This window comes from Moschus berezovskii, chromosome 22, assembly GCF_049115385.1.
Source record: "Moschus berezovskii isolate FMDL1 chromosome 22, NW_MosBer_1.0, whole genome shotgun sequence".
In the NCBI taxonomy this organism is placed as follows: Eukaryota; Metazoa; Chordata; class Mammalia; order Artiodactyla; family Moschidae; genus Moschus; species Moschus berezovskii.
Genome location: NC_142481.1, coordinates 10,948,735 through 10,961,351, shown reverse-complemented (window position 1 = coordinate 10,961,351; position 12,617 = coordinate 10,948,735). Strand labels below are relative to the sequence as shown.

The 12,617-nt window shown below is 48.5% G+C and overlaps 1 protein-coding gene and 2 pseudogenes across 1 annotated transcript; 2 read left to right on the top strand and 1 right to left on the bottom strand.

The window, feature by feature from the left end:
• Positions 1–137: 137 nt before the first annotated feature.
• On the top strand, positions 138–2,638 carry BLOC1S3 (biogenesis of lysosomal organelles complex 1 subunit 3). Its single transcript, XM_055411924.2, has 2 exons — positions 138–330; positions 801–2,638. The coding sequence occupies exon 2, from the start codon at positions 809–811 to the stop codon at positions 1,409–1,411; it is 603 nt and encodes a 200-aa protein (XP_055267899.1). The 5' UTR covers positions 138–330; positions 801–808; the 3' UTR covers positions 1,412–2,638.
• Positions 2,639–7,170: 4,532 nt separating this feature from the next.
• On the bottom strand, positions 7,171–7,423 carry LOC148774334 (cytochrome b-c1 complex subunit 6, mitochondrial pseudogene; annotated as a pseudogene).
• Positions 7,424–8,431: 1,008 nt separating this feature from the next.
• Positions 8,432–8,711, top strand: LOC148774333 (negative regulator of P-body association pseudogene; annotated as a pseudogene).
• The last annotated feature ends 3,906 nt before the right edge of the window (positions 8,712–12,617 follow it).

Here is a 12,617-nt window from a genome sequence, read left to right as displayed (position 1 = left end):
GAGCGTTGCCATTGGTCGAGTCGCTGGTTACACGTGACAGCTCGTCTTTTAGACGCTCTATTTGTCCACTCTTCTCGCAGCACAACCCGGAAGCGCCAGCCCAACCGCTTTCCTATTGGTCGTGCCCTTATTCACGTGGCTCTTTACAGTAGCCCCAACATCTGGTCCGGAGGGCTTACTTCCTGGTTGGTAGCCGGGCGGCCCAGGTGATAGGCCGCCAACACCCGCCCAACTTTCTCCCCTATTGGTTGGGGCTGCCGCGCTCCTCGGTGAAGACGCCGCACTTCGGATAGGTAGAGGATCCGACAGGCTCGGAGCTCTGGTGACCCGGTACGGTCTTCGGTGATAACGCTCGCCCCTCGCCCCTTGCCCCTTGTGCATCCTCCCCCGAGTCCAGCTGGACTGTTACCCTTTCTGTGATGGAGGCCCTGGTTCCCGAGCGGCTCAGGAACCCGTGTGCTTCCGAATCCGTCACAGGTTAAGAGGACAGTGTGGAGGGTGTGGCCTCTGCTAGGAAGCAAAATCGGGAAGAGTTTAGTTTAGGATTCCGGAACCTCGTGTCTCAGAGTCTTGATCGAGCTGGTGGTCCTCAGTTTTCCCATCAGTACACTGAAGAGGCAGAGTCCAGTAGTTCCTACCATCATTTGGGATGATGGGCTCAGTTTGCAGAAACAGGCCCAGGCAGGCAGTGACCCCAAATTGTTAACATAGTGGAGGAGGTGAGAATCCAGAAACTGCGGCTTTTAACCACGGCAGGGCGCCCGCCTCTCATATCATCCTTTCCCGCGTCTTCTCCCTAGCTCGCGCCATGGAGTCTCAGAGTCGTCGGCGGAGGCCGCTGCGGAGGCCTGAGACTTTGGTGCAGGGGGAAGCGGCCGAGTCGGACTCGGATCTTTCTGCGTCCTCGTCGGAGGAGGAGGAGCTGTACCTGGGCCCCTCGGGCCCAACGCGCGGCCGCCCCACGGGACTGCGAGTGGCTGGGGAGGCCGCGGAGACTGACTCAGACCCGGAGCCGGAGCCGAAGGCCGCGCCGCGGGACCTGCCTCCGCTCGTGGTGCAGCGGGAGACGGCCGGGGAGGCCTGGGCGGAGGAGGAGGCCCCGGCGCCCGCCCCTGCACGCTCGCTGCTGCAGCTACGGCTGGCTGAGAGCCAGGCGCGGCTGGACCACGACGTAGCGGCCGCTGTGAGCGGCGTGTATCGCCGCGCTGGCCGTGATGTGGCCGCCCTGGCCGGTAGGCTGGCGGCTGCCCAGGCAGCGGGATTAGCCGCAGCCCACAGCGTGCGTCTGGCGAGGGGGGACCTCTGCGCACTGGCGGAGCGTCTGGACATCGTGGCCAGCTGCCGCCTGCTGCCCGACATCCGCGGTGTGCCGGGGACCGAGCCTGAACAAGACCCGGGACCGAGAGCCTAGCCGTGACCCACTGTCTCCACTGACTGTGCCCTGGGGGTAGGCCTTGCGGCCTCTTGACCTGGCTCTCTGTTTAGCCACCCGCCCATCTTGCTGTCACCCTCAGGGATAACCTCGCCCCTGGATAATGCTGTGTGTGTGTGTGTAGCCCTGCTGGACCGTAGCATCTGGTTCCTCCCCCTGGGCTTGGCCTTTGCGTCCTGGTTCAGAGCTTGTGCCTGAAACTTGACTCCAGCTCCTGGTTACCTAGCTGCCCTTCGATCTGTCTCCCTCTTAAGGGCTCATGGAGCCTCATCTTTCCTCTCTGCCTTCCGCAGTTTGGTTTCTGTTCACAGGGGCTGGACCTGCTTCTCTCTCCCCACCGGAGCGCCACAGTCCGGTTGAATGTCGACGCCCTAATAGCTTCCTTTACTCCCTTTACTCCCTGGCTCTGTCTCTCCTTCTTGCCACTTCTAGAATTTTGTCCCTCTAATCTGGGCCCTTTTTCTGCTCCCCAGGCTTGGCCTTGATTCCATCTCCGCCTTCTGGTCCTTGCTCTGCCACCTCTTGGCTCCTTCTCCTTGGGCTTAGCCCTACCCTCTTGGCCTGATCTTGTTTCCTGGGTCCAGCTCTACCCTTGGTTTTGATTCTGTTTCTTTTTGCTTCTCCCATTCTGTTTAAACTACCTGCTTACTCTGGGCTCCAGGGATCCCCTATGATTTTCTTCATCAGGTCCAAGATGAGGCTCCCTCCTGACCCAAGGAGGTCCCCCTCCCAGCTGTCCAGGCCCAAGGTGGCATCTCCTCCAGGCCCAAATTGGTGTATCCTTCCCACCCCCGAGGCCGAGATTATGCCTTCTGCCCAAGCTCCAGGTATGAGCCCCAGGCCTCGGCCTGACTCACTAGGCTGAGAGTGCCCCCAGCAGGCACTGAGGGCCCAGTACAGACTCACCCTGGAACTTTATGTGCAATATGACACCACTTTGCAGATAAGGACCGCGTGTAGTTTGTTTGTTCACCATGTTCCCTGGACGCTATGGATGCTAATCTGCTTGGATTTCTGGGTTAGCTCCTTCTGTCTCCTCCTCCTCACTGCTTCCTCTTCTCCCAGCCGCAGCCCCTCAGTCCCATTCACATGTATTCCCCTCCCTCACTCTCTCATCCCAACCTGAGCTGAGATCTGAGCTCCCAGGCTGAAGAAGTGCTGAGGAAGAGCACTGTATGGCAAACTCATTAAAACTCAAGACATTCACTGATATGATCAGTTCCTCTTATCTCCCCATTTAAGCTGGGGGCTGGTTGGTTGGCAATTCTACTGCCAATGTGAGTCCCAAGAAAGGGATCCTTCCCACCTGGCCGATTGAAAGTGGACCTGTAGCTAGGAAGTTGGGGCCCCAAGTTTTTTCACCCTGGTTCTGCACTTACTTGTATTTTGTTCGTTCACCACACATTTAATGGGCTCCTGTTCTGTGCCTGTCCTGAGCCAGGCACTGGGGATGCCCCACCCAGGTGGGGCCCTCTCAGAGCTGACAATCCACTGGAGGAGACAGACATGAAAATATTATTGTAGAAGTGGATAGTTTTAATAATTGTAATTTATACTTTGACTATAATTTTTCTGGCATTGTGGTTAGTGCCCTAAAGAAATGCAGGAGTTTTGTGACAGTGTAACTGAAATCTGTCAGACTTTGTTTAGAGGATGGTCAGATGGCTTCCATGAGGAAGTGATGAGTGAGTTTGAGGTGTAAAAAATACCCTGAAGGTGTAAAAAGATGAAACGTGTGGGGTGGAAAAGTGTTGTGAGCAGCAGGAGCAGCATATGCAAAGGCCCTGAGTCAGAAAAGGGCATAGCCTATTTAATAACAGAAGAGGGTGATATCTTCTAGTCTCTACCTGGAATGGGGAGACCAGGTGAGATGGTGGTGAGTACTGTGCTAGCAGGGGTCAGACAAAGCTGGACTTTTAAACCAAGTAAAAATCCTTGGTCTTTATTGAACAGCCAACAAGCAGAGAATGATGCCATCTGGTAAATGTGTTTTGTGAAGGAGTCTCAGACTGGTGCTTCTGCAGTGTGGTTGTCTCTGAAAAATACCCAGAAATACTGGTTTCTAAATCAAACGTCCTTTTAAATGTACAGCTGAGCTTAGAGCATGGGAAATCTGTACCCAAATTGTAGCTGCTGCTGCTAAGTTGCTTCAGTCGTGTCCGACTCTGTGCGACCCCATAGACGGCAGCCCACCAGGCTCCCCCATCCCTGGGATTCTCCAGGCAAGAACACTGGAGTGGGTTGCCATTTCCTTCTCCAATGCATGCAAGTGAAAAGTGAAAGTGGAGTCGCTCAGTCCTTAGCGACCCCATGGACTGCAGCCCACCAGGCTCCTCTGTCCATGGGATTTTCCAGGCAAGAGTACTGGAGTGGAGTGCCATTGCAGAGGTAACTTCAAACCGCAGTTGTCCTGACAGTATTTGCCAAAACCAGATACTCAAAGCCTTGGGTTTTTTTTTTTTAATAATTTATTGAAATATAGTTGATTTACAGCGTTGTGATAATTTCTGCTGTACAGCAAAGTGATTCAGTTACTTTTGTTGCTCAGTTGCTCAGTCATGTGACCCCATGGACTGCATGCAGCACGCTGGGCTTCCCTGCCTTTCACTATTTCCCGGAGTTTGCTCAAACTCATGTCCATTGAGTCTATATACGTTCTTTTTCGTATTTGTTTCCATTATGGTATATAACAGGATATTGAATATAGTTCCCTGTGTTATACAGCAGGACCTTGTTGTTTACTTTGTATATAATAGTTTGCATCTGCTGACCCCAAACTCCCAATCCTTCACTCCCCCACCCTCTTGGCAACTACAAATCTCCTCTATGTCTTTGAGTCCACTCTGTTTTGCAAATAAGTTCATTTGTGTCCTGTTTTGGATTCCACATGTAAGTGATATTATGTAGTATTTATTTTGCTGTGTGACTTGCTTCACTTAGTGCGATCATTTTCCGGTCCATCCAGTTTGCTGCAAACGGCGTTTCACTCTTTGTTATGGCTGCGTAATATTCTGTTGTAGACATACGTCACATCTTCTGTACCCACTCCCCTGTCAGTGGGCATTTAGGCTGCTTTCATGTCTTGGTTATTGTAAGTAGGGCTCCTGTGGACACTGGGGTGCGTGTGTCTTTTTGAATTATAGTTTTGTCTGGATATATGCCCAGGAGTGGAAATGCAGGATCATATAAAACCTTGGATTTTAACAGCTGCTGGATCTTGGGCCAGTCGGTTTGGAGACAAGCAGAGGCCCCTGCATAAAACTTAGTCCCTTGAAGAGCTACATCTTCAATGAAAGAATGTGGTAGAAAAAAAAACCCTGAGTGATACCATTGAGGCACACTTAGGAAACGTGTCCATTTTGGCTTGGGCTGTGCGTAAAGGGACTGTTTCCTCAGGGAATTTGTAACTACAGGCCTTTCTTCAGGCTTGATTAGGGTTTGGGTTTACCCTTGTAGAGCAGTCCAGGAAACCAGAAATGAACTAAAAGTAGGCCACAGCCAGGGGATACACCCTCAACTGGCCTCATGCGGAATCACAGCAGATTAATACAGACCAAACAAGCTCACAACAGAAAAATGCCAGGCGTACCTGATGATAAAGTAACGAACTAGTGTGGGCTGCTGGTTCCTTTCCCCAACTTCAGCCTTGGAGAAACTGGAAGAAAGAGCAAAATCAGGACCTGAGGAATAGAAAAATGTTGAGAAGTCTTCAGGGACAAAGAGAATTCTGGTTCTGGCGTAGTATACTGGTACTTATTTCTTTGTAATAAATGACCAAAAATGTAGTGACTGGAAACAACTGTTTCATTATGCCCCAGATTCTGTGGGTCAGGAACTCCAGCAAGGCTCAACTGGAAAATTCTTTGGTTCCTTGAAGTAATGACTGAGGTCACTCAAGTGTTCAGCTGGCAAGTGGGTTGGCACAGAGGATCCCACGTGATTTCACTCAGGTGCCTGGACTACACTTAACTCAAAGATTAGGCTTGCTGACTGAAGTGTCTATAAGTGGCCTCCTCAAATGGCTCAAGCTTCCTCCTAACATGGCAGCCCCTAAGTGATCAGATTCCTTACATGGCAGCTCAGGTCCAAATATATTTCAATTTTTTTACTTAAAACTTTTTTTGGCCACACCACACAGCATGTGGGATCTTGGTTCCCAACCGGACATCAAACCCATGCCCCCTGCATTGAAAGCACAGAGTTTTAACCATGGACTGCTAGAAAAGTCCCCAAATATATTTCAGTGGACAAAGTAGAAGCACTCGGGAATGTTCTCTGTTACTATCTAGTCACTAAGTCCAGCCAAGATTCAAAGGTAGGAGTGGGGGGAAGGAGACATGGACCTTTGATGAATGATGGTGTCCGCATTTGTGGATCTATTTTGAAATCACTACATGTAGATGGGGGAGTGGATTGTGAAAGAGGCTTAGACTATTTTGGTCCATCTCTTTCATGTTGCCTTGGATAAATGATTGAGACAACAGCAGCAGCCATGAAGACCCTCTGGGGAGGGTGAGGTCACATCATGGGTGTTCCAGATTCATATTTTATTTAATGGGTTATAACATATTCCTCGCATTGCTTTGATGCTCAAATCGTGTCCAGTTTGGCCTGTAGGATCTTTTTTCTAGCTGGCTTTATGTCCTGTTGACATTTCTCCATCATTGTACGAATCCTTTCTTGCTGACCAGCATGAGATGATCTAGGCACATCTTGTATTTTTCTCTGCCTCAACCTTGGAATCAGCCACCTGTGCATGGTTCCCTGGTTCCTTTTAGTGGGAAATGGTGTTTAGAAGCCAAGACGTGGGGGCTGGGTTGGTACTCCCAGGCCCTCTCAATGCACAAACCTAAAACAAAAACAAACAGGGCAAGCAAACAAAACTATGTAATCCCTGTGCCATACACACATCTTAAAATTGGTTTTATTTTTAGAGCAGTTCACAACAAAATTGACTAGAAAGTACAGAGAATTCCCATGTGCCCCCAGCCCTGCCCCTCACAGCCTCCCCCACTGTCAATATCCCGCACTTGAGTGGTACATTTGTTACCGCCGATGAACCTCCAACATCATTTCCACCCAAAGTCTGTATTTTAGAGTCCACACTTGTTAATACGTTCCATTGTGCATGCTTAGTTGAGTCTTGACTCTGCGAGCTCATGGACCATAGCCCGCCAGGCTCCTCTGTCCATGGACTTCTCCAGGTAAGAATACTGGAATGGCTTGCCAATTCCTTGTCCTATAGGTTTGGACAAATGTATAGATAGTAGGTATGTGCCAGTAGAATGTCTATACGGAATAGTTTAGGTTCCCTGCCCTAAAATTAGTCCTGTGTGCGCTGTGTCTTCCTTCTCCCCGTCCCCCAACCCCTTGGCAACAGCTGATTTTTTTAATGTCTCCACAGTTTTGCCTTTTCTGGAATATCATATAATTGGAATCTTACAGTATGTAGCCTTTTCAGATTGGCTTCTTTTGCTTAGTAATATTTAAGTTTCCTCCATGTCTTTTCGTGGCTGGATAGTTCATTCCTTTTTTTTGTTTTTTGGCTGTTCACTGGACTTTTTATTAAGGTGCAATCACTCATAATTACACAGAAGCTACTTGCCTAAGCTGAAGTCCTTGAGGTTCACGTGAACTTAGTTACACAGATAAATGGCATGTTCAGAACCATAGGAAATATCCCCATGCCCAGGTGATGAAGGCTGGGGTGAATAAATCCGCACACTTATTTCAAGCCATTAAAACAGTCTGTGGGCCACACAGTGGTCCCTTGTATGCCAGAAGTCGAAGAGCTCCTCTGTGCAGTACTGTTTCTGTGACCTGGAGGGTACGTGCTCATCACAGAGTTCGAACCGCTCCCGAGCCTTTACACATTTCTCCAGCTGCTCGCATTGCTCTCACTGTTGTTAGGGGACCCACTAATTCCTCCTTTTCCTCCTCCCTGGGGTCTCCAGACCCGGTCAGCATCCTTTGTTCATCCTCTAGCCCCATGTCCGACTGTGTTTCTGGACTCAACACAAGCAGCAACAGCCTAGTTCATTTCTTTTTAGCGCTGAATAATATCCTATTATCCTAGACAGTTTGTCTATCCATGCATCTGGTCTAGGACATCTTGGCTGCCTCCATATTTTAGCCGTTATGAATTTAAAGCCGCTCATTTGTGTGCAGGCTTTTGTGTTGATACACATTTCAGCTCCTTTGGATAAATACCAAGGAGCACGATTGTTGGCACACATTGTTTGTATTTCTTTCTATTCCACTCTGGCGTCACGGGTTAGTTCCAGTTCTCTCTAAAAGGGACTTTTCGAGGGCAAAATCCTACAGATCTAGACAGCATGGAGGACGATGCCACATGTACTTGGAAAGATAAGAAGCACGCAGATGAGTGAAAAGATCGTAGCAGTCCTGAGAAAAATAATCTAGAAGAGACCGACAGCTGAGAACCAAGCAATTTAAGCAGCAGAATTCCCTCAAACTGCAGTAATTGTTTGAAACAGCTACTGGGAAGGCAAAAATAAGTCGATTGAAAGTCTGCCTAAGCAGCAGCCAGATCCCTGATAGCCTCTCCTAAATGCAAATGAGGCAGCCACAGCTCCTGTGTTTGGAAACAGTCTGGGGATTCATCCTGGGAGTGGAGGTGGTGGGAAAATATGAGAATATTTGTCCTGGATGGGGTGTGGTCAGTCCATTCTGAAAACAGGACTGAAAAAATGAATGTACACTGTTTCTCTACCTCACCTAAAACAGAGAAGTGAAGATACAGAAATGTAACCTTCCAGGACTTCCCTGGTGGCCCAGTAGTTAAGGCTCTGGCCAATGCAAGTGGCATGGATGGGTTTGATCCCTGGTCTGGGAACTAAGATCCCACATGCCTTGCGACACAGCCAGGAGACAAAAATAAAATTTAAAACATTTTAGAGGGGACCCGCCATCATCTCGGGTCTCTCGGCCTCACTAGGGCCCACAGGAGGGAGCTGACACTTGGGTCCCCCTAGCGTCATGGGGAACCAGCCTTGTACTTCTGGGAGATCACCTGGAAACAGGCAGGAAACACAGCCTTCAAAACAGCGCTGCTGCCTAGCTCCACAGTGGGATCATCCAGAAAGAGCCCCTAACGGAGGTCGCCTTCCACACCTCCTCCAGCATCACCAGGCTGAAGTCACCCCCACCTCCTCCAGAGAAGCCGTACAATGTGCCTCTCCCACCCCAACCACCAGTCTTCGAGGGACTGCAGCGACTCCGTTTCCTTGGTGTATTCGTAAAATACTTCACTCAGTGAAGACAGTGAAGATTAGTGACGATCCTGCGCTGCTTCTCCTGATGTCCTGCGCCAGGAAGTGGTGCGTTTTTTTAAGTCTTATGATGTAATCAGTGAAATTTCACCTGAATTTGGATGGATCATGGGACATGACCAACATCAGGCCGTAGACCTCTAAGATTGAAGGCCCTGGGCTGGGTCGTGGTGAACTCACCAAAGCAAATAACGCATGTGAGGTAGTCCTGCAGCAGCCGGTCAGTGCTCTATGACACTCCGTCCTTGCTATATAACTTTGAATTCGTATAAATCCATTAAGGTGCCAGTACAGTTTTTCTCTCATTTGCTGTTAAATTTTTTTTAAGAGAAAAAAGAAATGTAAGCTTCCTATTAGAGTTGGCCGATACCCTGCCTTGAACTGGGTCAGTTTACACACACACACCCCTCCCCGCCATTCCCTTGGAAGTGCCCATTTCCTTCCAGTGGCAAACAGCGTCAGCACCGGGTTGTATCGTTGCCAATCTGATAGGTGAAAAATGGCACTCAGCGTAGTTTTAAATGGCAGGAAATGAAATTAAAACCCCAGCATGACAGCATTTCACGCCCATCAAGTTGGCAGCATTTTAAAAGTCTTAACAATACGGATTATTGGTGTGGAAGTGAAGCAACGGAAGTTTTAAAAGCTGTGGGTAAGAAATGGACATTGACATGACTGCCTGGGGAGACAACCAATAGTTGATGATGTACCCCCACCCCACCCCAGCTCTTGTTCTATGTTCATAGAAACACTGGTAAACGCCCATTAACAGGCGAACAAATATGTTTTGGTATATTGATAAAGAATACTATACAGCAGTGAAAATGAGTTAACTAAAGATCCCTGCAACAGAACATTGGGCTTCCCTGGTGGTTCACTTGGTAAAGAATCCACCTGCAATGCAGGAGACCTGGGTTTGATCCCTGGGTTGGGAGGATCCCCTCTAAGAGGACATGGTGACCCACCCCGATATTCTTGCCTGGAGAATCCCCATGGACAGAGGAGCCTGGTGGGCTACAGTTCATGGGGTGGCAAAGAGTTGGACACAACTGAGCGACTAAGCACACAACAGAACATCCAAAGACCGAGGCAAACTGCAGAAGAATACATTCAGGAGGTTATCCTTCATCTAACGTTAAACAACAAGCAAATGACTGGTATGGATTCCTGGGTTTGTAAGTACGTGCCCTATAAATTTAAAGGAAAGTGGGAGCAATAAAAGATTCCCCCACTGCTTCCAGTGGGCAAAGAGAAGGGTGGCATAGGGAGGAGTAGTTGGCAGGTTTCACCTAAGTTGATGACATTTTGCCCTTGAACTGGATGGTCAGAACAAGGTTATTCAGGGCTTCCCCGGTGATCCCGTGGTTAACAATCCCCCTTGCAATGCAGGGGACGTGAGTTCGGTCCCTGGCCCAGGAAGATCCCACATGCCACAGAGCAGCTAAGCCCATGCACACAACTGCTGAGCCTGAGTGCTGCAGCTACTCAAGTCCATGCATCCTAGAGCCCGTGCTCTGCAACGAAGAGAAGGCACCGAAATGAGAAGCCCACGCACCGCCACGGAGAGTAGCCCCCCACAACTAGAGGAGGCCCGAGCACAGCAGTGAAGACCCAATGCATACAAAAAAAATTTTTTTTTAAGACAGGGGTGTTCGTTTTCCTTGTTTGTTATTTGCATGTCATACATAATCCATAAGGCAAATAAGCAATAAAGGTAGATATGCCGATAGAGAGAATGGCAGGGATAAAGCTCCTGAGGCTGGAGACTGGGATGCTAAGAGCCAAGAGCCGGGGGCACAGGGAGTGAAATGTGACGGAACGGTCAGCAGGGGCCAGACAAGACTGGGGACCCCTCGAGAACTGTGTTGCTTTCTCCTGCGAACAATGGAGGATCATGGAAAGAATTTAAGCATGTAAGTTACACAATCAGATTTGCACTTTGAAATGATTGTATCAGCTATGAGACGAAAAGCAGAGGGAAGCAAGAGTGGGGATGGTAAGCCCAGTCAGGAGTGATGACAAATGGAAATAATAATGGAGTGATCCTAAACTTCCCTGGTGGTCCAGTGGTTCAGACTCTGCACTTCCATTGCAGGGGGCATGGGTTCGATCCCTGGTCAGGGAACTAAGATCTGGCATGCCATGTGGCGTGGAAAAATTCATAAATTAAAAAAAAAAATACTGGAGTGTCCAAGTTCAGGTGTACAAAAACGGAGTCAATCAGCCATTGAAGATCTGATCTCAAACACCTCTGCACCATTTCGAACTTGAACTTCCTTTGAACTGTGCTAGCTCTAAGGGCACCACCAGCTGTAGTCAGAACAATACCTGCCAGCTGCAAACTTATCGTCTCAAGGTCTCCCCTTGTAGCTATGCAAGCATTTCAGATGCCAACCAATCCTTCCTTAACAAGTACTGTTACTTCTTGCCAACTCCAATTATAATTCTTGAGAAACAACTCATGTCACTGGCTGTAACTTTGCAGTGTTTGCCATTTCAAGCCTCCCCCCTTTTGTAATCTGGAGCTTTTCATGTGGTAAAGAATCCAACTGGTAATCAGAAGATGCAAGAGATTTGGGTTTGATCCCTGGGTGGGGAAGATCCCCTGGGGGAGGACACAGCAACCCACTCCAGGATTCTTGCCTAGAGAATCCCATGGACCGAGGAGCCTGGTGGGCTACAGTCCATCGGGTTGTAAAGAGTCAGACACACCTGAAGCGACTACATGCAAGCATGCACTTTTTTGTTTGTTTTTTCTAAATATATATTTTTTATTGAAGTATAGTTGATTTAATAATGTTTCAGGTGTACCGCAAGGTGATCAGTTACACATGTACACATATATTATTTTTAAGATTATTTTCCATTATCAGTTATTACACGATAGGAAAATAGTTCAAGTGCTTCTTGAATCTGTGTCTCCTGGGCTGAAGTTCTAACAAACTCTCAATAAACACCTTTTTAATTTCAATCAGGATTTTGTTTTTGAGAGCTTTACTAGCAGGAGGTTGGTGTAAGTATCCAGGTGAAGTAAAATGGTGGCTTGGACCACCTTCCACACTTACAAGGACAGGGGGTCTGGAGACAAGCGGCTGGAGTCAAGAACCGTCTAGGAAATGAGATCAACAGACCTGCTTATGGGTGATGATGAGGAGGAGTCGATCAAGGATAAGTCAGCTTTCTGGCTTGAGCCCCTGAAGGGATGGAGATATAGACAATAATGGTTTCCTATTGTCACTGAATCAAATTACCACAAATTTAGTGGCTTAAGACAACATAAATGTATTATCTTACAGTTGGGGGTCAGAGGTCCTGAAACCGGGGTATCAATAGGATTGCATTCCTCCTAGAGGCTCTAGGGGAGAATCCATCTCCTTGCCTTTTCCAACTTTAGGGGGCTGCCTGCATTCCTTGGGCTTCTCTGATGGCTCAAGACAGTGAAGAATCTGCCTGCAATGAGGGAGACCTGGGTTTGATCCCTGGGTCAGGAAGATTCCTTGGAGAAGGGAATGGCTACCCACTCCATATTCGTGCCTGCAGAATTCCACGGACAGAGGAGCCTGGTGGGCTACAGTCCATAGGGTGGCAAAGAGTCAGATAGGACTGAGCAACTAACACTTTGACTGCATTCCTTCTTCATGGTCACTAAAACCCGGCGCAGTCAAATATATATATATATATTTTTTAAAAGCCCACACATCCCCAGATCATGCTCGCACACTCACTCTCTACTGAGGTCATTTCATTGCCCTCGCTCTCTGTCAAGTCTCCCTTTGCCTCCTTCTTACAAGGATACTTGTGATTGAACTGTGAGCCTGTCTGGATAATCAGGATAACCCCCCACCTCAAGATCATTTAATCACAGTTTCAAACATTCCTTTTGACATGGAAGG

Excerpts from the sequence above, each read along its gene's own strand:
- BLOC1S3 (XM_055411924.2), top strand. The coding sequence starts at position 809 with ATGGAGTCTCAGAGTCGTCGGCGGAGGCCGCTGCGGAGGCCTGAGACT.